Source organism: Eptatretus burgeri, chromosome 8 (genome assembly GCF_056783735.1).
Source record: "Eptatretus burgeri isolate ZD-2024b chromosome 8, Ebu_testis_v1, whole genome shotgun sequence".
Lineage (NCBI taxonomy): Eukaryota > Metazoa > Chordata > Myxini > Myxiniformes > Myxinidae > Eptatretus > Eptatretus burgeri.
This window is the reverse complement of record NC_140968.1, coordinates 55,110,408-55,137,067: the sequence shown is the minus strand read 5'-3', so window position 1 is coordinate 55,137,067 and position 26,660 is coordinate 55,110,408. Positions and strand designations below refer to the sequence as shown.

The 26,660-nt window shown below is 42.0% G+C and overlaps 2 protein-coding genes across 18 annotated transcripts in view; one reads left to right on the top strand and one right to left on the bottom strand.

Moving 5' to 3' along the window:
* WAC (WW domain containing adaptor with coiled-coil) overlaps positions 1-11,380 on the top strand; it is a 66,440-nt gene extending 55,060 nt beyond the window's left edge. For 7 of the 15 annotated variants that reach the window (XR_015060921.1, XM_085892145.1, XM_085892148.1 and 4 more), the window contains 2 exons: positions 8,764-8,888; positions 9,031-11,380. Coding sequence is in view for 11 of the 15 variants with exons in the window: in XM_085892145.1 (XP_085748271.1) it covers positions 8,764-8,888; positions 9,031-9,100 (195 nt within the window). In the remaining 4 variants the exon portion in view is untranslated. The other 8 variants (XR_015060924.1, XM_085892142.1, XR_015060923.1 and 5 more) reach the window with 5 other exon arrangements.
* Positions 11,381-22,752: 11,372 nt separating this feature from the next.
* IFT80 (intraflagellar transport 80) overlaps positions 22,753-26,660 on the bottom strand; it is a 134,426-nt gene continuing 130,518 nt past the window's right edge. For 2 of the 3 annotated variants that reach the window (XM_085892107.1, XM_085892108.1), the window contains exon 20: positions 22,753-23,528. In XM_085892107.1, the coding sequence (XP_085748233.1) occupies positions 23,394-23,528 (135 nt within the window). In that variant the 3' untranslated portion in view covers positions 22,753-23,393. The remainder of the gene's footprint in view (positions 23,529-26,660) is intronic. The other variant, XM_085892113.1, reaches the window with a different exon arrangement.

Genomic DNA, 26,660 nt, shown 5'->3' with positions numbered 1-26,660 from the left:
GTGTGTGTGTGTGTGTGTGTGTGTGTGTGTGTGTGTGTGTGTGTGTGTGTGTGTGTGTGTGTGTGTGTGTGTGTGTGTGTGTGTGTGTGTGTGTGTGTGTGTGTGTATATTTATTAGATGTATGCATTTTTAAAGAAGAGGGTGCTTCCAACAAAAAGTAAAAACTTGATCGACTCCGCTAATTTGAGCAAAAAAGCGAGAGTAGACCTTGTCTCAGGGCAACGTTTCGCTGGCTTCACAGCCGGCTTCATCAAGCACAATAGACCCTGGGCCTTGGCACGTGTCCGGTTTTTATTTCAATATGACCGCTCATTTCCGGTCACATGCTAGTGCTCGAGGTAAAATGGAGGACTGCTTTTTATTTTGCAAAAGCAAAACCAAAAGTCAAATCACATCATTGAAGGGGTGCTCTGCTCTGTATTTTTATTTTTATTTACATGTGATCTGGTGTTGTATGTGTGTGGGTGAACACGTGTGTGCACTTGTTGTTTTCGTGTTTGTGTTTCCAAGGCACACTCGCGGCTGGTTTTGTGTCCGGTTTGGGCATGGTAATGTGTTGGTTGTATTTGTGTTGGGGTTCTCCTTGGGTGTTGTGCACACGTGGATGTGGTGTTTGGGATTGGGTGTTTGTTGCTCACCTTCTCCAGTCATTTGCACCATCCAGTTTTCGCCATTTGCATTAGAGGTATGTATTATGTGGGTATGTCCACCGTCTCCCCAGTTAGGCCACCCTCCCGGCTCTTCACGTGTCATGCTTCCAAAATCGATCTGTGTCGTTTGATAGGCCCCGTCTTAGATACTTCATCTAACAAAGTCAAATTTATGTCCAGATTGCAGGCAATGACGTGCTATGGCTGAATGGGTCACCTTTCCAAGCCGAATTGCTCGATCATGTTCATTCTTGTCGTCGTTTCAAATTCCTTCCAGTTTCACCAATGTAGAATTGGTCACAGTCTTTGCACGAAGAATGGTAAACTAACTACTCCAGATTTATCACCAGTTGGTATTAGGTCCTTTAGTTTTGAGATGACATTATGGATGGTGCATAGAGACTTGTAGGCTACGCCAATCCGTGCACCACGTACAATTCTGCCAATCCTTTCTGAAAGGCCCGGGTAGTATGGCAGTACATAGTGCCCAAGTGTGTCTGGCTCTTTCCGTTCTGTCCTTTTTGGTTCTTCCAATGTGGGGAGTATTCCATTCTACCAATTTTTGAGCAGGACTCCTCTAACTAATCTGATTTCTTTAATTACCTCGGCTTTGGAAGATGACACTGTCCATGCCCGAGCTGCTTAGGTGTGTGCGTGTGTGCGTGGGTGGTGTCTTGCACAAGGTAAGCGTAGGCCTTCTTGGTTGCTTTACGTAGCAGTTTTGGCTGGAGGAGCATGGGAGGTGTCATTTTATTTATATAATCCTAACCACCTTGGTTTTGTTGATTACGTGAGAGCTGGTTGGCCGTGATGGAACCGTGGTGTTTATCCATGCGTTTGCCTCGTTTATGGCAGCCCCTGTGTTTGAAAAGCTGCTGATTGGTTATTTTGTATTTTCATTTCACTTTTCTTGATGCAGTAGTGTCGGTCACTTTATTGTCCCTTTTTGTTTTCTTTAAACTCAACTTGATCATCTGGATTATTGTAGATTTAATGCAGATCTTCAGAGAATAACACACAACTTAAAAATCACTATTTTTACCCTCTTTGGACCAATTCAACCTCTGCTGTCTGATGTTTAACCACCATTTTGTGGTGGGTGGTATAAGTAGCTCAGTCTATGAAATCTTTGGCAACACAACCTTTTTGAAGTCTATGAAATCATTTAAATTGTTAGAGTAACTTAAATTTTTTCCGTCACTGGGAATGGATACTTTTTGCTAGTTTACAGCCAAGATAGTACCGATTGTATCTTCTAATTTGGTGTTTTAATGGCTAAGTATACCGATACGTGTTGTGTTGTGTTGTGACACAGGAGTATCATTACACTCCGTGTGCATACTTACCACTAATCAACTTTTTAGCCTCGCCAGAAGGTATTGCATTTGAGTCTGTCTGCACATCATGTGCTAATGTCCACCACAAATGCCACCTGGTGGTAGACAGTATTGCACGTTAATTTTATTATTTTTTCATTATATTTTCTTGTCTATAAAGTATTTACAATTGGAATGCGAGTCTGTCTTTAAAGGATATACTTTTAAGAACGTATTAGGAGCACTTCTTTTCTTCTTCTTCTTCTATAATGTACTTTGAGAATGTGCGTACGTCTATAAGAGTATGAATGATTGGAACGTGGTTCTATGCAATAAAATCAAAAAGGTCAATTCGTCTGCTGTTTGAACATAAACCGATGTCATCGATGCATCTTCTACCAAACAAACACACACCACCACACAAAGCAAGTCTGCAATCTGTGATTGCTCTCTCTCGTTTTTGTAAAATAAAACTACTGTGCACAAATATCAAACGGTGAGGTCTGTCTGTAGTTGAGGTAAAAAAAATTCTTTCAATACCCTTGTGACGCATGCATTATATTTTAGTATGCAACATTTATGTAAGTTGCTTTTACATCAGCCTTTAACATATTGTTTGTCATGATATCCACGTTCAGGGAAGTTTTAAGGAAAATAAATTGTCTTACCATGGATAGCATGACAAACACTGCTGTTGTCGGCCTCTTTTAGTAAATCGCAGGTGATTTACTCGGGCAGTAGAACCTGCTTTACTCCACCAAACGAGCGGCTATATTGCCAACTGAAGTATAAAATATTTCTAGATTTTTTTTTTTTTATGTACATGTATCGTAAGCAGGACAGACATTAATAGACATCGGTGTACTCTTAGATGAATTACAATGACTAATGGACAAACACCTGGTATATGGGATTTGAACTGGGTTCCCCACATCAAAAGACAAGGGAACTCGTACCTTGTTTCAGGTTGAAAAATGTGCTTCCAAGATCCGCAACCTACATATGATCGTCTGTCTGAGCCGAGTAAAAACATTGAATTTCCATCCGGTGGGTGTTTTTTGATGGATGTGAGTGGTTCTTTCTCAGCCGACATTGAAAGAAAATAAACAGGATAGATGCCACCTTTTGGCTTATGATAATACTAATCATTATTTGATGCCTTTTAAGAGTGCAATTTGGTGAAGGAGAAGGGAGTTGCATTGGATTCGTATGAGATGTGAGCTTCATGCTCAGACGAGATCAATACCAATTTAAGGTTCACACCATCTACAGGCACAGGCATTTTCTTTGGCCTTTCAGGGCAAATCAGACCACAGGATTGATTCACCCACTTGGACTCGTGAATCGAGTTTGTCATCTGAGGTGCACGGCTAGGCCCAAAAGAAATGCTATGTCTGAGCAACTTTACTCTGAGTTGTCAGAACTCAGCAACTTTACTTTACTCAACTCTGAGTTGTCTTCTCGCAATGAGCTCACACATCATCCCATAATATTTCGCAACTTGCTTCATCTTACCCGATCGATTTGGTGCTTTTAAAAGGCAATAGTAATTTGAATCGTTGTAGGCCAAATAAAGGTGTTTCCCCCCCCCCCCCTTTGTTTGACTAAGTGTGTACGCCCACTCAACTGACTGACCGGCCTTCATCCCATCGCTCATCCGCAGACTTGGGAAAAGAGTCAGGATAAAATATGGGCAAGCTCGTTTTGGAATCCCCAAGCAGTATCGCAAAATTGTGTGAAAATGCAGTATCAGGGTTAACACAGTTTTCAACCCAAATTGAGTGGCGAAGGGAAACCGTGTTCAAGAGGTCAACCCAATTCCGGGAGAATTCCACGCAGGTGCTTTTGGTGAAACCCGAGGAAACAAACTTTTGAGCAAGTTGCCAAAAATTTGCTTGGACAAATCACCCCAGTGTATGATGGGCTCTTGCTTGTTCCAGTTTATTTTACCTCTGCCACCGAAGGTGAAGAAGGTTATGTTTTCATCCCTCTCTGTCTGTTTGTGTGCACAATATCTCAAAAAGTTGTAGAAGGATTCGGATGAAACTTGGTGGACACGTTGGGTGTGTGAAGAAGAAGAATTGATTCAATTTTGGTGAAGATCCGAATCCGGATCCGATAATTTTTTCAGCGATTCTTCACCATTGAGAGATGGGGCTAAACTAATATATAGCACAATATCTCAAAAAGTTGTGGATGGATTCGGATGAAACTTGGTGGACAGGATGGGTGTGTGACCACGACAAATTGATTCAATCCTGGTGAAGATCTGGATACGAGTGTTTTTTAATTCTTTTAAGTGATTAATCACCATTGAGACATCGGGCCAAAAACTATGTATGGCATGATATTTAAAAAAATGTATTGGGCCTGATATGTTCTCCTAGATCAGGCATTGCATGGTGGAGGTATGCGCTCTTACGAGTGCCCTTCTAGTTTGTTTGTTTTTGTTTTGTTTTAATGTTTGCTTTGGGGGTTTTTAAAAAAATTATTTTATTTTATTTTTTCCATTCTGTTTTGTACTCTGCCTCTGCAATGAGCTATGTGGAAAATATTAACTTTGATGGTATGTCAAACACTTAAATTGGGACATCTATATCCATCTATCTTCTCGATCTATAAATGACAAACTCTCATCATGTATGTATGTATATTCCTGAAATACAGCCAAAACGGTACACGATAGCGCAAAAATATTTGGCCCACATTGCTCACCATTCGCCCGTGGTGTGCAGTATCAAGTTTTGTTCAAATCTGGCAACAAAAAAAATTATTTAAAAAATCAATTCCCGATTCAGTGAAGTACTCTTTGGGACAATTTGATCAATGCAAACAACCTCAGCGGTATAGTTTGCTGGAGCTATCTTTTTTATTGAAATGATTTTTTCCATCCATAGCTGTCAAAGGGGAACCCAACGGGTTCACGGGTCGTCTAGTAGATTAGTAAAACTCTCATCATGTATGTATGTATGCTCCTGAAATACAGCCGAAACGGTACACGATAGCCCAAAAACTTTCGGCCCACATTACTCACCATTCTCCTGCGGTGTGCAGTATCAAGTTTCATTAAAATCGGCAACGAAAAAAATGATTAAAAAAGCAATTCCCGATTCAGTCAAGTACTCCTTCGGGAGAATTTGATCAATGCAAACAACCTCAGCGGTATAGTTCACTGGAGCTATCTTTGTTCTTTTTCTTGAAATGATTTTTTTTTCATCAACTGCTGTCACAACGGGAACCCAACGGGTTCACGGGTCGTCTCGTATATTTCAAAACGATTCAACTATATTTTCCATTATTATCGAATTTTTAGGCCTTTGACTGCTCTTTCAAAGAGTGATCAGTTATTTGGGGGATATTCCCACTACGGTTGAAGAGGTGGAGGGTGAGTTAATTCCTCAGTGTGACATGGCCATTTAATTCCTCGCAGTGCGACGCGGCCTTGTCATTGCTCTCCGCCAACCCGAAACTCGATCCGAATAAATGTACGCATTTCATAAGGATTTTTCTGGGGTGGCTCCCACACACTGACACAATTAAGTATACAAAATTGGTATCCTGGCAACATTGTCTTTTCATTTTGGGGCTATAGATTATAATTGTTAATTTTTTTAATTACTATTTATGTTGGGATTATTTGCATAGATTCCAGTGTAGGTAGGCCATGTTACACTTTCCTCTATCATTTCATCCCTTGGCAGCCACTGCAGAACTAAATTTTCTGGCTAAAGGTACTTTTTGGCATTCTGAACATGACTGTCAGTGTTTACATTGTGACAAAGTTGAACAAAGGGGTTGTTCGAAAGTCTTTACTGCTGTGCCTCTATGCATGAATGTTTTGCTGCTGCTACGTACTTATAATGTTTTCATGCAATTTGTTGATGCCATGTTTATATAGTGCAAGCCTGTAATTAGTTCCTTGTTTTCTGATTATATTTTTCACTGGAAAGGGAAAGTACTTCTGGCTTCTGGTTCGTGTGAGTGGGACTGTTATTAGGAGGAACTGTGGAGAAAATGACCAAAATTCAAGATGGCAGCTCCCATTAATTTTAAAACGATGTCTTGCTTTATCCTGAAATATGGACTGTATTATCCATATATGTTCTGATGAGGCATCTTCCAATATTTCAAAGTTCACTGAGAAGAGTTGGGATCAGGTGAAAGTCTGTGCGGAGCAGTGGAAACGCCTAGATGGACCGGAAAAATATGTTTCGGAGCAACGCACTGGTATTTAGTCACAGGAATTGACTGCTATGGTGTCTTCCACATGTGGATATCACAGAAAATGTTATGCACGATTCACAGATAAAGAATCGATCGCCAGGGCAGAGAAGAGGTTCTCAAAATTAGTGTGAGAGGATGAGGAACCTCAACCCTTGTCAGAGGAAGAAGTTTTTGAGCCACTTAAGAAAACATTATTGTCAAGTACTGAATTGAAAAGGCAGGAGCCTCCAAAAAGTTCAGCTCGTATTCTGTCTCCTCCCTGCATAATTTGCGGAAAGAAAGAGCACATATTCTGGCTGCTGGAAGCAGAAAGCGAGATCATCTTGTTCGAGTTGAGACTTTTGATGGAGGTGAGCTTTCAACTGTCTTAATGATCATTTACAGATACCTTCCAATTGTATGCATCACAGATTCAGTTTGATGCCAAAATAAATCTAACAACAATTCTCTACATCAACAGGACAGCTCAGATATGCTGTCAAATTGAAGAATGACATTTTACGACAAATTGGAGGCAGAGATTTGTTTAGCGCGAGAGATTACGTACTCTTCTGAATGATGCCAGCGATGATGATGATGATGATGATGATGATGATTATGATGACGAGTGGAGAATAGACTGGCCACTTTTTAACATTGATTGTTTTAACCGAGCTACTGATTCGAACTGTTCATCTCTATTTAACTGTGCTCGATTGTTTAATCATATTTGTCTCAGCTTATATGTTTCTATGTTTCTCTCAATTTGTCATAAATAAATATTGGAGTCTTTGTATGATCTAATAAAGCTTCATTTTGAAATTATGATGCTGAAATTGTGAATATTGTTTGCATATAAAACTCCATATATGATGTGTTTATTTTTCATTTTTATAAACGTTAACATGCCTTTGTCAAAAATTCTCGAATTGTCGTGGACCGCATTGTAAATTAACGTGTAATTTGACCGCATTGTAATTTTAACCTTCATTTGAGATCAAGCACGTTGTTTTCCTCCAATAAAACAAACGACCTCGATGTGAAAGAAAAAAAAATTCCCTTCTGTTGAACGAAGGGAAATGTGATTCTTGTAACAGCGTTTCCAAGTGTCACGATGACCCTTTTAGTTCTAGAATCAGCATTTACATAAAACCCCAGGAGTCGGCCACATGTTGCATTTGCCACATAGATATAAAATACGATTTCGGATCATCTACTATCAACGATTGCTCAAACAGGGAATATTCGCAGTGGATGAAATCCATATTTTGTCAAAATACTGAAAAGGGGATTCTCCATGTGGGGCATACTCCAAGTGTCATAAGTTGGCTCTGCCTTGCATTTCCTCAACAACAACAATGATTCCGTCCAGATAGAATTTGTCTGAAATCTTCTCGCGTCTGCCATAATTCGTCCCATTCACATTAAGGGAAGTTTGTCTGGGGTTCGCTTGCGAAAGATGAGTTTGGGTTTGAGGGTTACTTTGTCAATGGTATTAGCTTGATGCTGACTGCATTGAATAGTTTCTTGGTAACCTTTAAGGCTCAAAGAGTAGGTCATGTTCCACTTTGCTGCAATGTAAACTTCGATTTTCGGATTTAGCATGTCAATATCATTTGGAAACTGCAAAGTTTACGTAGTTCTTGAGTGGCTGCTATGAAAGTCATTTTTTAAGCATTTAAAACAGGAGTGTAACATGGCTTAAGGGGATTAAATTAGTGAAAGTGTACTCTGGTTATGACTCATCCAGTTTGTACATTCCACTACATATCCACTCAATCTTGCCGAATTAATTCTTCACTGTGTCGATCATCATCGTTTTCCACAAACAGGTAATTATCCCCACACTTTTTGAACAAAAACAGGGATATTGTAATCTGGTGTCTGTCTATCTGTCTGTCCGTCCATCCATCCGTCACGCTGTCTCCTTCCAAATGGTTATGCAGAAATTCACCAAACTTGGTAATTATGATCACCACATGACACGAAAGTGCAAGAGTATCATATCCCCCCCCCCCCCCGGTGGGGTCTGAAGGTCAAATACCAAAGTAATTACTGGTAAATTTTAAAACTTTTTTCAAATGAAACTATACACAATCAACATGGGGAATGAAGAATGGAACAATCTTTTTGGGGATTTCACCCCTGGTGAAGCCACCTTAATGGTTGGGTACTTCGGGTCACTGGGGTCAAATGGAAAAAAAAAAGTTTAACTCTTATATTTGGTCATTCCTGGTGGAACTTTTTGCCATCTTGAACCTTTGTGGGGAAGCGCAGGGATTTTCGATAGTGCGCCATCGACTTCGCTCTAGTTCTAATTTGTGTTTGCCATCGTGCTTTAATGAGGCCTCAAGTATGTTGTGTGCATGCACGCATTGTTCTCTTTCCCGAAACGTCCACCAATCTGTGTGTTTATATTTTATATCTTGCATGAGCATGACATGAACCTTGAGGACTTTTTCTATGTCTGGCACTCAAACGTCAGACATGTGGCTCCGAGCTCTCGTGTTGAAAATGATTTTGTGCAACCCATCCCTCTGCTTTGGTAACCAGCTAAATTGATTTCAGATGTTTGTTTGTTTTTTTTGTTCCAGGCGCAAAAATTACAAGAAGAATCTCACAACAACAGCACGCAGATATTAGACACATGTACAGATTTGAAGAATGCGCGGTCTCTGGTGCGAGTTTGTGAAATTCAAGCAACATTAAGAGAACAGAGGCAAGACCATGGATCAAGTTTGTATTTTCTTTTGCAATGTGATTTATTTATTTATTTGTCCGATGTCGATTCATCACGTGAACACCTCCCCCACCCCTCTTTCTTTTTTCTTTTTTCTTTTTTTCTTTTTGGAATGCCACAGGATATTATTCTTACATCAACAGATAAAAGAACTTGAGAAGTTGAAGAATCAAAATTCTTTCATGGTTTGAGGACTTCCGGTCAAGAACGTTTCATCGCGAACGAAAGCGGCTTTCTGGGTGAACTTCCTGCATCGATTATGCTTCCGAGGAGTGTCTGCTCCATAAGGATACGTGCCGCAAAAGCCCGAAGGCTTTCGATAAAGCCATCTGTGGCAATGGACACTGGATAAAAATTTCCATGTGCGAATTTCAAAACCTTCCTTGTATATAATTTTGTAGAGTGGAGAACTATTTGGGAGATGTGAAGTGGACGTTTATCTGATTGGGGAGGAAGAGGAGAGGGTGGAGGGGAAACAAATCTGCTCCATTACAGACTGGGGTTGTAATATTTCACAAATCGTGCATATTTCATCTTTTATTGCTTTTGTTTCGTTGCTTATAGAAAACCTTTTGCCCATTTTCTGTTGAGGAAAGAGGAGGAGGAGGAGGTGAGACCGAATAAAACTGTCAATCTGCCTGCCTGTAACAGCATTCAAGGTTTTAGTGTAATTGGTGTTTAAACAGGTTTTTGTTTTTGTTTTTTTTTCTTCCCCATTTTAGAAAGAATAATTCTTTAATTTTGCCTTTCTTCTTCTTTTTTTTTCCACTTAATAAAGCAAAAAAAAATACAGCACTTGGGCATTTTGATGGTTGTGCTATGTTGTGTGCTATGCACATCACGTCAACGCTGTTGCCACCACTACCACTGCTGCCGCTGCCGCCGCCGCCGCTGTAACCTCCCATTGTTCTGTAGGAGTGAGTCGAAGCGACTGTTTGAAGCCATGCCGACTGGGTAGTCTGTCCATAGCTTTGAGCATGCCGTGTATTTTATGTGGTATATATTGGACACTTTGGTTTGAAGGACCATCCATTTCCTGTAATATGCTAAAGAACACAAGACCAAGAAAGTTGCATTTTTGTCTTGGTTTTAAACAAATCTTTGTTTTAACTTATTTCATTTTAGTGTCAAACTGAACAGCGTGCCCGTCAGGGCATTGTGGTTTCCGGTTGTTGGCTCTAACTGGTGCTGCTTCTGTTGGAGCTTTGTCCTATGCTCTGTTTTGATGGGTTTGCAGCGGCCACGTAAAAGAAAAAAAATAATTATTTTTTATTTTAATTTGTTTGTTTATTTTTCCTTTGGGTTTTGAAGGGAATGTCGGGATTGACGAAGAATCTGCTTGTTCTTGGCAAGTCAAGTCTTGTTTCCTGCAGTGTCCTGTTTGTCAGCTGAATGACCAATTTGGTTCTACATATTGTAGTATGCGGGTAAACAATAAACTTGCAGAAACCCTGCATTTATGCATCGTCATCTTGCTTGTAGTGATCACAACGTTTGAGTTTGTAAATGTTCATGTCAAAACGAGGTTTTGAAAATTTTTTTTTTTTTAAATCTCCCCCTCTCCAACATATAATCAAGGTTTTGCTGCAGTCATGTTGAGGGGTGGGGGGGGGGGGAGAAAAAATATTCCCTATGTTGGGAATTTGTATATATCGAAATAATGAACGTGTTTTGTATAAGAATACAAGGACTGTATACAATTATTCGAAAGGTATTCGGCTTAGTCTCGCCCTCCTTGTGCCACATCTTGCTTTGTTTTGTTGCCCTTTTGTATCTTTGAGGAAAGGCTTGTACAAAGGTGTACAGTACCTTCATTATCATTTATCCCCAAAGTGATGCCTTATCATTCGTTGTATCATACAATATTAATACACATTATCGTAAGTCTCTCTGCAAAGCCATACCCATTTTAACCCTCTGTTGACCATTTATTTAATTCGCATTTTTTGATAGATGTTCCCAATGTTGGTTGGCTATCGCTTCACTTCCTTTGCATCTAATCAACATCGCTTTGTGCGACACGGTATTCGGCTCTGGGATGTTTTTTTAATACGGTCTGAACATGTTTGCTTCCCGTAAGCTGACCAACGATCGAATAAAACGCCCGATTATAAACATTTTAATGAACATTATATTGCTCAAAACTCTCTAGGAATAGTATTTCCGACTGTTTTATTTACATGACTCTTCTTCCTTCATTTATTTGCATTTTCATGTCAGTTTATCGGGTGGGGGGGGGGGGCATTGAGGTGTGTGTGTGTGTTTTGTAAACTATCTGCACACCATCAAAAAAAAAACTTCAGAATTTTTGTGGGAGCAATTTAATTTGATAAAAGGCATTCGTTTTTTTGTCGACAGGTAATTAAAATGGCGTAAATGGTTATGAATCGCAGGCAATGTATCATTGTCAATTTCTGGATTTTGTAAAATGTGAATTTTAACACAATACAAAATTGGATTGATGCATCACAGCTCACTGTTGACTGAAAGGCTTGTTATTTATCTGAATTTGTATGTGTTAAAAATGATCTATTGTGTGGTAGAGTAGTTTAAAAAAAAGGGGGGGAAGACAGACAAAATGTGGCAAAGTGCAAACAGACAATGAGAGCGCAGTCAACGGTGCACCATCGCAAAACTCCACGCTTTCACCTAAAGCAAAGTTGAAAGATTGAAAACAAAAGTTCCACCACCATGAATGACCCGATACGTACTACATTTTGAATTTGAAAAAAAAAAAAATTCGTTTTGACCCATGACGCTAAATCCCCATCCCCTGGGGCATAAACCGGGGGTCAAATCAAATGCATGGATGTCCTGAAACTATCCCCACGAGACTGCCCTGACCTCTTGTTTGATATTGAGGGCAGCCATTCATTGCTACTAACATAGCAGTACCATGTCCAAGGTGTAAAAGACGTTCTGTACGTGAAACTGATATTCGAAGATCAGTTGGTGGGGGGAGATGAAAAGGTATAGAGAATAGAATATACAAAGCAGATGGAGTTTGAGTATCATGGCAGTGGGGTGGGGGAGGGGGATTGTTGGGAATTTATATATATATATATATATATATATATATATATATATATATATGTATATATGTATATATGTATATATGTGTATATATATGTGTATATATATGTGTATATATATGTGTATATATATGTATATATATATGTATATATATATATGTGTGTATATATATGTATATCGAAATAATGAAGCATTTTGTATAAGAATACAAGGACGCTATACAATTCTTATAGGTATTTGGCTTCGTCTCACCCTCTTTGTGCCACATCTCGCTTTGTTTTGTTGCCTTTTTGTATCTTTGAGGAAAGATTTTTACAAAAGAAGCCTGTACCTCTCTTCGAATCAAATTCTACATTCCAACCGTAATTTGAACAATCATTTCCATCGTTTGTGTTCTGACCCCTTATACTCTCATCTCTCACTGCCCATGAATTATTTAACCCTTGGTCTTTCTGGAGTAGGAAGAAAGGGGTTCCTCTGACCATTGAAACAGTGGGGTTCAGGACATTGATGAGTACTGTAATGTTGAACTACATTTTCTTTTTTTGCACCAACTTTTTGTCCAGATTATCAAAAGACAAACCTCGTGACCAGCCCCTGATTATTTTTTTCTTCCATTAATTTTGGAATGGCCCTGGGTGGTTTACTGGTGTTCACAGGGATATTATACAATGGGTTTTTTTTTATGGTAACGATGAAATGCAATGGTACATTGGAGATTTTCACCTTCTCGGAAGCCAGTAAATGGGAGAATGTGAGCAGTAGGTGGGAGGCTGACAAAGATCGAGTGTGAAAACTAAATAACACTATATAGTCCTTTTCATGCACTCCTTTCCACTTTCCAATTGGAATCTCCATTTTGAGCCTAATTTCCACATGCAAATCGTTTTTAATGGAAGGTGCCATTTTCCTTTTGCTCATGTGGAAATGGTGATTGAGTCCAAGCACAGGCGAACGACCGTCATGCAACCTTCTCTGAATTATAACCATGGAGGGACATGTGAAGCAAAGCACGGTTTTGGATGTAGAAAAATGCCCCATGGTTTACAGATGATTCGAGTCCAGTGGTGGCTGGCAGGATAGCCTAGGCCTTAGAGCTATGCTTACTATCATCTGGCTTTGAATCTCAGCCGAGCTATAAACTCATTATTTAACAAGGGGAGACGTCGATCGGATGGACATTAAGCTACATGTTCCATCTGCTTGCATTGGTTGATGGATGTTGAAGATCCCACCCATGTCCTTTGTTAAGAATTTTGCAAGCTAGCTATTACTGGCACCATGAGCAAATTCCTGCCTCAAGTGCAACTAGCAAATGATGTGATTTTCTTGGAGACCCCGTGACATCGTATTTCATTGCTTGCTATGTCAGGCTCACCAGCAGTTTCGACACTAAACCAATGACCAGATTTCATATGAACGGCCTTCACATTATGAAGAGCAATCACCACCAACAACTTCCACAAGAGCATTGCTTTCTTCCTTTTTAATTTTTTTTTAAATACAAACTCTCAGCTCACGGAAGAGCAAGGTGATCAATGTTTAAAAGGTGTCACGTTGACAGTGGAGAAATGGATAAACCAAACAGGTATATGAACAAATACAAAACGAGGAGAGTGAGAAAGACAATAACTGGGGATAGAAAAGATGACAGGGAGGAGATGTAGGATGACATGGTGTAGGTATTGCCATCTTGAAACTGTAGGAAAGAATAGGATGCACTTGGCAGCTCCACAGGAACGAAAGAGTGAAGGTGAGCAGTAATCCTGGATTTTGGAAGGGTGTGTGTGTGTGTGTGTAAAGATCGGTACCTTCCGATGAACATTGAAGCTGGAACACCTGGGAAGATCACAGAATCGTGGATTCTGTGATCTTAACAACCCATGATGGCACAGTCCCATAGGGGTCATTTTTTTCCTGCAATTACATTTGCTGTTTCTGTTTTGGGCGATTTGCTGACATTACAAAATATGAATATAAATATACTATTGTAGTTCCGCCAATATATTAATAGTCGGTAGTTCTTGCGAGTGAAGAAAAATTATTTTTTTGTTGCTGCAAGTGAATTTGTGTATGCTTTCATTACAAAATATTAATATAAATATACTAAGAGTTACTGCAATATATTAAGTCGGTAGTTTCTGCAAACGAAGGGGTATGTCGACAGCACACATGATGTGGTAGAAATGGGAACAAATGACTTGGGTGTGTGCGTGTCTGTTCTTTATTACGTGTGTGTGTGTTTGTGTGGTGCGCAGGTTTCGCGGGCACGCAATCTGAACTCTAACTTGGGCCCGTCGTGCGTGGCACTGTGGAGGAGTTTATGTAATTCTCTGGCAAACCATGTATTTCTACAGTGCCGAAGCCTCCGTCTCATGTCTTTGCCATATCAGAATTAAGTCTCCGTCTCAGATCACTGGTCAGAGTCCAAGTCTCACATCCGGAGAGCAAGACTGGAAGCACTAAGGATCTGAAGACTTGGACTTTTGTCCTCCTGCACAGGTACCGACAGTGCCACACTCCATGATCCACTGAATCCATGACTCCCCAGGCCCAACCCAGACGTCTACTGACCTCTGGCTCACAGCCATGAATATCATTGCCAAGGTAAGTGAATCTGTCTGTAACCACAAAATCCTCACCACAAACAGGGTACAGATAAGATAGCAGCATCCAAAATGTCATTGAAAACCTTGATCTAAGTTTTGGCCAAGGAAACCCGTAATCCCAGCGGCTCCGAATCCTCATTCAGCACCTTGAGGGGCCCCCAAAAGGATATCCAGTCTCTGCAAATATGACTGCATCATCTGTGAAATTAAGGTCAGAGATCTTGACATTCCCAAACAATGCACCGCAGCTTGATCTCTTTGACAGCATCGCCAAATTCCATTCCGTACAAGCGCTGAAAAATGTGGGGGCCAGTACACATCCCTGAAGAACTCCAGTAACTGGAAATAAGTCAGACATGGAATCACCACATCTTGCAGCACTGGGTACCAGAGCATAGTTCAGATATCGGATTGATCAGTTTTGGTGGCACCCCATGAAGACGAAGAATCCTCCAGAGGGCATCCCGATTCACTGACTCAAACGCTTTGCAGAGATCAACATAGGCTACAAGCAGCCCTGCCGAAACTCTAGTCTGCTTTCAGTGAGGACCCGAAGGGCAAGGATACGGTCAATTGTTGACCTCTTTGGTGAAAAGCCTGGGTGCTGGTGCTCAAGCAGATGGTGGCGAACACCATCAAGAATTATCCGAGGAAAGACCTTGCCCGACACCAAGAACAGCGTCACCCCCTCGGTAGTTGTTGCAGTCCTGGAGATAACCCTTCTCTTTCCAGAGAGGGACAACAAAACCCCTCTTCCAGTCAGTTGGGATAATGCCTTTGTTCCAGAGAGACCACAGAACTGCATGCAATGACATGAGTACAGCATTCCCACCAACCTTGAGAAGTTCAGCATGGATTCCACAGATCCCAGGAGTTTTACCCCATTTCAATCGGTTCACCGCAGCCTGTGTTTCTACAAACAAAGGTGGATTACAGTTGATTGGAGGGTCAGCAGTAGGGAAGGTAACACCCCTGACATCCAACTCAACTGATCAGCCTGGTGCAGCCATTCAGTAACCGTCCAAGCGGACCTTCACTTCGGACTCTTCTGTCAAGAACCCACCACCCTCTGCTCTAACTGCAGTGCACTGAGGGATGGGTTTGGAGGAACACAATGCACGAATTTCCCTGGAAGCAGAATGAGAATCACTTGACCACCGTTGATGCTCTACCCCACTCAGAGATTCCTTGCACATAGGCCTCCTTGTCCACTCTCAGCACACATACAGTTTTATGCCTCAACTCTCTGAACAACTCAGCTCTGCCATTCAGCCTGGCCCTACCACTCTGGTCAATGGTATCCAGTGTCTTTTGAGAGACAAAATTCTTCTTCACCCGACGGTGAGTTTCAAGACATCCACCGGCCACATCAAGAATGGTGGTCTTGAAGGTGCTCCACAACTGTTCGGGATTCCCCAAAGCATTCAGACCCCCCAAATCTCCACTCAGCCTGTTTGAAAACTTCGCAGCTACCCCCTCATCCTTGAGCTTGCCAACATCCAGCTAAGGCTGGGATGATACCATTCTCCCAGATGTAAACTGCAACTTCAGAGTTGCTACAACAAGCTGGTGGCCAGTATTGAGAAACTGAGCACTCCGGTAGACCCTGCGGTTCTGGATCATCCTCCAGCGACCATCAACAAGCCCATGGTCATTCTCCTTTGCCACACCACCAGCATTGGAATAGAAAGTCCAGCGATGAGCATGTGGGCACTGAAACCATGAACCAACCACCCTAACTCTATGACTTCTTGCAAAGTCAAGGAACTTAGTGTTATTCTGGTTCACAGTTTCATACCCATGGGGACCAACACATGTCTCAACCATCCCCATCAGTTCCAGTCGATGCATTACAATCCCCCAAGACTAGCAGAGTATCTCGCCTGGGGCACTGATCAACCACAGATTCAAGCGTGGCATCGAATACGTCCTTCACGGTGAGATCACTCGCCTCAGACAGGGCATATACAGAGACCAGGGAAATGACACCCAAGGAGTGATGAATCCTTCATCTCATAATACGCTCATTGACCGGTGTGACCTAACTCGTCATTCGTCAGCTTTTTTGACACAGCGATAGCAACTCCTTTGGCATGGTAACCATCAGCGTGACAGACCAATTGTAGGTGTAGGCAGCCATGATCTCACCACTATCTGGTCTCTGAATATCGATATTGCAGCACACTCTGAGGTTCGAATGCGTGAGCTCAGATGATAACAGATAAGTGATCATCTTCTCTTCAGGATAGGACATTCCAGGCACCCACCTGAAAGGACCACCTCTGGTTAACCCAAGGAGACTGCCTTCTGGTGGATGACACCTCAGCACCACCCCGACACACACTACCGTTGAGGAATAGCAGGTGAAATGTGAATTATATCCAGGTTCCTCCTGATGACTTCATCTACTTTTTGCTTGTTCGGGTCCCTTCTGATTACTCCATTGCAGGACTGTACCTCTTTAGTCTTCCATTTTGTTTGAATTGAATTTATTTTAATCACATTCTAAATTATATTGAATAATAATTTTTAAAAATTATGGGGAAGAGTCAGCTGTCTAATCAAAGTGGGATGTCTTGGTACCTGGTCATTACTGCCAGCACTTATCAAGTGGCAGTTCTAATTATGTCATTAATTATATAACCCACCAGTACACAAACACCGCACAAAACGAGTCCTGTCGAGGGTTTTCTATCTCTGATTGCTCTTTTTCTTGTTGACAATGGATTCTTGCCTGTTAAAATGACAGTAACGCAGTTAGTTTAATTGTTTCCATTACACCAGTATCATAATAATTCGTGAAACTACACGCCAGGTCACGTGATCCGACCCGGACTTCATGTGATATGTACTTCCACTCATACGGGTAGACTTTCTGTGGCTGGACATTGCTTGCTATCAGCCTCTGCGGGGTGGTTCATATATCCCACTGCCTGCAGCTCTCAGAAACAAACAAGCTATTGTCAATATAAAGAACAAAGATGACCATTGCCTCAAGTGGGCCTTCTGGTCTGCCCTGTTCCCAGTGGACTAAACCCACTAAATAACCCACAGAGGATCGCCTCAACTTCACAGGGGTTGATGCTCCCATGCTGCTATTACAGATAAAGCAGGTAGAAAGGCAGAATAACCTGGCTCTGAATATATTTGGCTGGGACAAGGGGGTGATTGTCCACAGGCTAAGCAAGCAACATGAAGACATCTCCAGAATCAACTTGCTGCTAATCGAGGACGGTTAGTCGCAGTATACCTGGGTTAAAGACCTGAACCGTCTGCTCTATGACCAGAGCAAGCATAGGGAGCGAAAGCACTTCTGTGAGAGGTGTCTACATGGGCACTCCCGCGAGAAGCTGCTGGAGGCGCATAGACCAGAATGTGAGGGCATAGGGCAGACTGCCATAAGGGTAGAGATGCCAGAGGAGGGGGAAAACATGATCTCCTTTCTGAACTGGCACAAGCAGCAACCAGCTCCCTTCATCATTTATGCTGACTTTGAGGCCCTTACCACCAAGAATGATTGATGACCAGAGCTCAACCCTGACAAAAGCAACACGCAGAAGACGCAACAACATGAGGCTTGCGGCTATGGCTACATCTTGCTAAGGTGTGATTGTCAAATAGAGCCTCCAGTGGTCTACCGGGGTCCAGACACAGCAGTACACTTCCTCAATGCTATTCAGAAGGAGAGACACATTAAGGATATCCAAAGCAACTCTGAGCTTCTGAGAATGATGCCCAGAGACTGTAAGATATACAACACCAGCACCAACTGTCACATATGTGATAAGCCTCTGATAGTTGCAAGGGGGCAACGTGACGCAGTCCTCAATCACTGTCATATCACCAGAAAGTTTTGAGGGGCCGCCTACAGAAATTGCATCCCAATGCTGAGGATAAAACAGAAACAAATAATCAACCCTTGTGGTCTTTCACAACCTGAAGGGAAATGACACATCTTTTGATGCAGGCTTTCAGCAAGGTGAAAGGTACCATCACCTGTATCCCAAACAACATGGAAAAGTAAATTTCATTCTCTCTCAAGTGTGATATAAAGGAGGTGGGCTCAAGAAGGTGAAAAAACTAAGAGCTCTTCGTTTGAATTCCAATTCATTGACAGTGCCCAGTTCTTCCTGGCTTCCCTCGACAATCTCACTTCAGCCAACTGACCTGAGGACTTTCACATCACAGCCGCATATGAGCCTAATGAGCATAAGCAGCAACTTCTGCTGCGGAAGGGTGTATACCCCTATGAGCATATGGACTCCTAGGAGATTCGCAGATCCCCTGCCACCCCAGGAGGCCTTCTACAGCAAGCTCAGCAAAGAGGATTACACCCATGCCCAAAACGTTTGGACTGCTTTTGGGTGCAAAGCTGTGGGAGATTATTATGACCTCTACCTCCGGATAGACGTGCTCCTTCTGGCAGATGTCTTTGAGACCTTCAGAAAGACCTGCAAGTGGCAATATGAAGTAGACCCTGCCCACTACTACACGAGTCTCCGCCTGAGCTGGGACGGGCTCCTGAAGAAAACCGGCACAGAGCTCAAACTTCTCACGGATTATGACCAGCACTGCTTCGAGAAGGGTCTGCGCGGTGGCATCTCCATGGTCTCAAAATGCCATGCAAAGGCAAACAACCCACATGTCGATGGGTACGACTCGAGTAAACCTAATAGCTATATCTTATACCTCAACGCCAACAACTTATATGGCTGGGCCATGAGCCAGCCACTGCCAACAGGGGAGCTTTGAGTGGGTGGAGGACTGTGGGCAGCTTGCTGGGAGTATTACAGATCACCTCGCTGAAAGCTCACAGGGCTACAGACTCAGGGTGGACTTGGAGTATTCAGAGGAGCTGCACAACAGTTTCCCATGAGCACCAGAGCGCATGACAGTTCAGAACGAGTGGATGTCGGAATACCAGCAAGAACTTTGGGGGACGGCGGTCGAAGTAATAAAGCTGGTGCCTAACCTCTTCGACATGACCAAGTATGTGCTGTACTACCGCAACCTGTAGCTCTATCTCTCCTTGGGTATGAGGCTTAAGAAGGTCCACCGAGCTCTGCGGTTCAACCAGAGCCCCTGTATGGAGCCCTACATTAGGATGAACACAGAGCTTCGCAAGGAGGCCACCAGCGACTTTGAAAAGGATCTCTACAAGCTCATGAACAATTCTGTCTTCAGCAAGACGATGGAAAACTTGCGCAAGCGTGTAGACGTTAAGCTCGTCAGTGCTCATGAGGAGGACTATCTGTGGCGCCTAACCTCATGCCCAATATTTGCATGGCAGACGATAATCGATAAGGACCTTGCTACTCTTCATATGAATAAGAGCAGACTGGTGCTAAATCGACTTGTCGATGTGGGTATGAGCATCCTGGACTTGTCCAAGCATCTCATGTACGATTTCTACTGCAACCACCTTAAGGCCCAGTATGGAGACCGCGTTCAGCTGTTATACTCGGACATGGACTCTCTCTCCTCGAGATCCAGACAGAAGATGTATACGCATATACGGCCGCACACACAGAGCTCTATGACACGAGTGTCTACCCAAAGGACCACCCACTCCACAGTGTTAAAAACAAGAAGGTAGTGGGTAAAATAAAGGACGAGTGTGCCGGCCGCTCCGTCGCTGATTACGCGGGGCTTCACTCTCAGATGTATTCCATCTTCGAGGCAAGTGCGAAGGGCATCTGGAAGGTTAAAGGTGTGAAGTGTGTTGTAAAGATGCACCTTCACCATGAGCAGTACAAAGAGAACCTCTTTGACAGGAAAACCTTCAGGCATCGTATAGATATGCTGAGAAGCGAGTTACACCAGATCTATGGTATACGGGTAAACAAGGTGTCTTTATCCCCCTTCGACTCCAAGTGGTGGATCGTGAAAAATAGTGTTGACATGCTTGCATACAGGCACAAAGACATCTCTGGCCCCTTTCGATGACCTGATAATAGATGAACTACTTCGCTAAAAGCAGAAGGTGATATTATATTTCAATTGAAATACAAATGGAGTTTTCACCCATCTGGGAAAGCAAGATACGATTTAACAACGAGAGAAATATCCCAAATTCGCTTAGATGTCTCATCGTAGGTCCGTGCGGATGCGGCAAAACCTATTTGCTTTTAAAGATACTCCTTACTCCGGGATTTTTAGATTAGGACAATTTAATCATTTTTACGGTCAAGCTTTCAACCTGAATATCAACTGTTCTCACAAGGTTTCAAGTGGGTCTTCAAAAGGAAGACATCATCGGTTGTTCAAACTTTAAAACAAGCTAAATGATAACATCGAAGATGGTGTACAGCTATTTTGCCAAACCCAAAAGAAAAAGAAATCAAACCCTCCAGTATCTTGTATTCTTAGCGATAACAAGGATGACATACCCACTCCATAGAATTTCGAGAAATCAAACAAGAACCTTATTATATTCGATGATTGTGTCAATGGAAAAAAACCAAACAGTAATGGATGCCTACTATACCAGAGGGAGACATTCCTCTTGTAATTGTATTTATCTATCACAGTCGTACTTTCAACTTCCACGTCGCTCAATAAGAAATAATGCAATACCTTCATACTCTTCAAGCTAAACGTGAGAGATTCGCAGAATTTTTGGAGAGATAACTGTTCAACTATATGTCGTGAAAGCGAATTTGAAGAGTTCATGAAGCACACGAAGGGCAAATATAATTATCTCGTTGTTAAAGAAGATGAGATGCTTTATGATATTTTCCAATAAATAGATGGATGCGCAAGAACGAGCAAGAAGATTTAAGGAACATCAAAGGTTAGTTTCCAAAGTTGCTCAACAACAACAAGATATGCGAAAGAAACGAAGCAAAAACTAACGGGTGAAGAAGTGTTTGAAAGAAAACAAGAGAAATATTTTAAACCGCTTCTGAAAGCTTCTCAACAACAAATGGTAGAAATGGGGGTTTCCACAACTCCTTGAATAGAATACACCCCCTAAAAAACTCCAAATGATAAAAGATTTTGGCCAAATGATGGAGCAAGAACTAGAAGATGTAGGAGAATGAGAATATGATGAAGAGGGATTATTTCAACAAGTGGAAGAGGGCAAATCAACCTGCCAATTATGTTGTGAGAGTTCTTCATTAACAATGAATATTCAGCAGATTCAAAAACCATAGTGGGTCCTCATGCCAACAGAAGAACCAGTAATATTCTATCTTGTCAAACAAGGTATTGATATTGTTGTGGAGGTGGTCGGGTTCGAAACCCTGCTCCTGTCAGCAGTTGTCGTAGGGGTGCTAGGGTTCGAATCCGACTACCTCGATTCGTGGTAACCAGGCGGTTAACACCGACCAACCTCCCGGGACGGTCGAGCGGTCCTTATTCCTAGGAGGCAGATGCGCTCATTAACATGGATTTCAGTGCACGCTTGAAGGGTATGGTGGATGGCAACGCCGCTGTATGGGGGAAGACAACAGAGCCCAGTGAGGGCAGTAGCGGATGGAGGAGTACTTGGAATGGAACGGAAGGAGGATTACGGAGGATGGACAGTATGAGGGGGTTTGATATGCGAACCCCAAGGGAATACATTTAATGAAACACAATTATTTATAAGGACAATAATGAAGATGAAATGTAACAAATAACTCCTATGATCGAGGCCTCGCACACACAGACAAAGGATCAAGCAATTCATTGGATTTATGACAGTGTCCATCGAATTTGTGAATCCCAGATGGCGGCCAACAATCATGAATGAAGGCACCTACCAATAACTCGGATATTATTTCACCTGTAAATCAGTTTTCGGACAAAAGAATGCAAATATCCGTTTTTGTTTTTTTTGAGTAAATTTTATTGACATATTTCAGAATAATGTATTTCAGAGTACACTGAAGAATTCAGTGAAAAAATGTTATACATACTAAATGCAATAGTAAACTAGAGGGGGAGCACTCGGGAGAGTGCAAAACCTCCGCCGCCAATACTGCTGGGTCACTCAAGTGAACCTTATATCTTATTCATTAAATATGATGTCAACAGTGCTGACAGAGTTATAGTTCTTTTCTCCATTTTTTTTTGGTGGGGGGGGGGGGGTTAGAAATCACTTAAAACATGTAGAAATGCAAAAAAAAAGAAATCGAAATTTTGTTGAAAAAAAAGTTGCAAAAATTTTTTTTTCTAACAATTTTTTTTTGGGGGGGGGGGGACAAAGTCCAAAATCTAATGGCATGATCCTTGGACCATACCTAACGCCCCCACCAAGTTTCGTCGAAATCCGTCGAGGAGTTTTTCCGTAATACTGTTCACAAACAAACAAACAAACAGAAAGGAGTGAAAACAGTAACCTCCGATCTTCGATGGCGGAGGTTAAAAAAGTAACTCACTGTTTCACCTTCTCGGTTTAGTCCTCAAAACTGTCTTCGAGTTCCTCTGAAAGCTGGTTGTGCGAATTGTCATAGGACATAAGTTGGCATGATCCACATGGAGAAGTACATGGAAGCCCATATCTTTTGCAACTGCAACGGGGGGTATTGCAACCAGTTGCGTAATTGCAATGTACCGTTTTCAATAGTTTCTGGTGCAGCATTCATATCAGACATTATGGGTATAAGTTGATTGTCTTCAAGTCTGCAACCCCAGTTCAAAGGATCAATATCACTGACTGTCCATTCCCATCCATGTCATGGTCTGAAAGTACACCCTGAGACAATGGAATGTGGTGGAAGACTCAGTTGGGGGAAGACATAATAAATGGTTTTGCAGAGACGACTTTCTTCGTGAGTATATCAGAACGCAATGCTGCCAGACAACATGTACTTTTCCCACCAAATACAACAGCCATCGCTTGGCTGCCGAGGTTTTATATGTCAGTGTGGTCCTTGCCTGGTAAAGTGAATGCATTTGCACAGGATTGGAGGACTGGATCACCTTTCACGAGTTTTTGGAAGGCTGATTTCTTTCCAAACACCATAAACATGGGACGTTGAATCGCATCCTGTGAAAGCATGAAGAAATTACAATTGTGTACACAACTCACTGCCAAGAACATGCTTTATGCAATTGATGTTATACACTTTTGGAATGTCTCGACTGACTGACCGATCTAAAATACAGTAGTTTTCCATCTGCTGTGGCATAATGGAGAAGAAGAATTAACAAGTCAGTGTCCTCTCCAATCAGCGTGGTGAAATGTGCATTTGCAGTGTTAACTGCAGCTTTACCGATGTCCACATCAGCATCCCCTTCTGCCCGAATGATCATACAGCTCACCCTCATCAGTTCATCACTTATAAAGCTGATTAGTTGTTGCTTGTTACTTCCCGTTGAAAGGAATTCTTCCTGCTCCCCTTCAAAGTCGGTTTCACTGGTGAAGTTCACAACCGGACAATTGATGGAGTTTTCCCGTCTCTGGTGTGCGTTATCCTTTATCGGGGGACTTGCCCCATACCCATCAAACGCAGCAGTTGCTGACCCATAGTGCTTACTTGTAAAGTCAGCATATGCCTTGGCAATTTTACCATAGGTATCTCCCCTCCACTTCAGCTTGTGAAGTAAGGATCCTCCATCAAGCACATATCTTTCAGTCTTTGGGATAGCATCTGATGTCGCTTCACTTGATGGTATCTTGTTACAATGGTCATCGATGGCTTGGGCTAGTTGAGGCTTGTCGGTCTTTCTCAAGATTTTTTTTGTCCTCAAAAAGGGGTGATGGGTATGGATTCAGCTCATATCTCATCACCTCCTCTAGAGACAGATATCCTGTCGTGGACATGACAAGGAATCTCTGGAACAATAGGCCAGGATCAATGGTTCTCTTCGGAGCAACCTTGATAGCAGATGAATTTCCCAGGGTCTTGGCTTTGTCTTTCCTCTTGAAAGAGAAGGAAAATAAAGGCTGTCCAATCATTCTGTCAATGATGTTCCTTCCAACGGATTCGTATTCATGCACATTGACATCTTCTTTCGCCACCACACCATTGATGATATTTCTCAATGAGGGGTCAGAGGAGAAAGGTGAACATGAAATCAGCTTTGTGCTTATCTTCGAAAGGACTGATGCGTCTCTTTCAATTCTGGCGTCAGTTGAATCTTTGTATTGTTCACTCATGGTGTGTGTGAGATCATTGAACTCCTACATGGCACTGTTGAACTCGGACATTATTACAGAAATAAAAACATTCAATATTCAAGAAAATAACACTGAAAAAAGGTCAAAATAAGTAATATTTAATAAAGAAAGCAATAAAGCAAAAACCACTGTCCTCTTGTAAAACTTTTGGGAGTGTTAGCCGCCATCTTGGATTTATGGATTTGATGGACCAAGTCATAAATCCATTGGCACCAATGAATTCTTTGACCGTTAAAACCCTTGGTTAGATACAAAAAAGATTGTTCTACACCTAATAATAAGGAAGTTACAGGTGCCTTCTTGATTTTCACGGTCAGTAGCGGCTATCTTGGAAATGACCCAGTTTTAACCGACTTCCGGTAGAGTCCCTTTATAGAGAGAGTAGCGACACAGAGGGTCCGGAAAAATCTAGTCACGTGATTGCGTGGAGCCATTTTGAGTCCATCGCAGACAGGATCGGACGCATATCGGTCAGCGTTTTAACGTTCCCGCTGTACGCAGCGTTCTCATTCGTGTTTTACATCGATTTTACGACAAAATGACAGGTTGTTGCACCTTTGGGTGCACAAATAGAACGGAGAAGGGATTCAAGATGTATAGATTTCCATCAGATGCTAAAAGATGAAAAATCTGGGAGAACAGAGTCAATCATGTTGGATGGAAAGCAACTTCTTCGTCAGTTCTCTGCCAGGTCAGTGTGATGGTGGTAATGGTCCCATATGCGTATATTTGTGTGCTGCGAGTGAGACTAGCCTGTACTTTGGCTTTCCAGGCTTGTTATCCATTGCTCGTGGATTAATTAGCACTTGAAGGGGAAGGCATCTTTATTTAAAATTAAGTTTGAGTTAGAGTCTTTGAGCTAGATCAATTAATATAGGATCTAGATCATGTCTCCAAAGTCAGACTCAAAGTCAGTCAAACTAAAGTTAAAACAAAGACGAATGAACGCAGAACAGATCCGGGCTAACTCGGCCCACGGGCTAACACGGCCCACTCTTCAAAGGCAGGGTTAGGGTCAACACTAACCCTAATTCTGACCCTAACCCTAACCCTAAACCTAAATCTAACCCTAACCCTAGCTTTTAAGAGTAGGTATACCAAAGATTTAAAATCTATTGGTGTGGATGTAGACTGCCAGATCTCAGGATACTAAACAGGTCGACACCCCATAGAAGCATAGAAGGGAGCCCATCTAACATCTGAGTGTAGAATGGTCGGGACTGGCTTTTACCTTTGGGGGGGGGGGGCATCCATTGAATGTATGTATTTGTCTCTGTTGATTTGAATGTGTGAGGACATTAACTTGTGTGTGTGTGTGATTGTAAATATGTAATTTGTATATGCATTAGAGATTGTGTGTGTGTGTGTGTGTGTGTGTGTGATTGTAAATATGTAATTTGTATATGCATTAGAGATTGTGTGTGTGTGTGTGTGTGTGTGTGTGTGTGTGTGTGTGTGTGTGTGTGTGTGTGTGTGTGTGTGTGAGAGAGAGAGAGAGAGAGAGAGAGAGAGAGAGAGAGAGAGAGAGAGAGAGAGAGACCGAGAGAGAGAGAGAGAGAGAGAGAGAGAGAGAGAGAGAGAGAGAGAGAGAGAGAGAGACAGACAGAGAGAGAGACAGAGAGACAGAGAGACAGAGAGACAGACAGACAGAGAGACAGAGAGACAGAGAGACAGAGGATGAGGAGGCAGAGTGCAATGGGCTAATCTATTTTTGGTGGGATTAATATATGATCGGCAACATGCAGCAAAGTTTTGATAAATAATTTAAATATGAAAATTAAACAAACACAAATATATACCGACACACGATAAACAAGGTCAAACAACTTCAGAAATACAAAGATAACTCTTAACATTGTATTGTACATGTACATGTATAAGCACGTAGGTGAGAGTTTGAGTCTCGCTCTCGCCTCCCTGAAATTAAAATGAGGCTGAAATAAGCAGCACGTGAACTTGTCTAGTTCATTCCTTCTTTGTCATGGTTATAAATGTCTG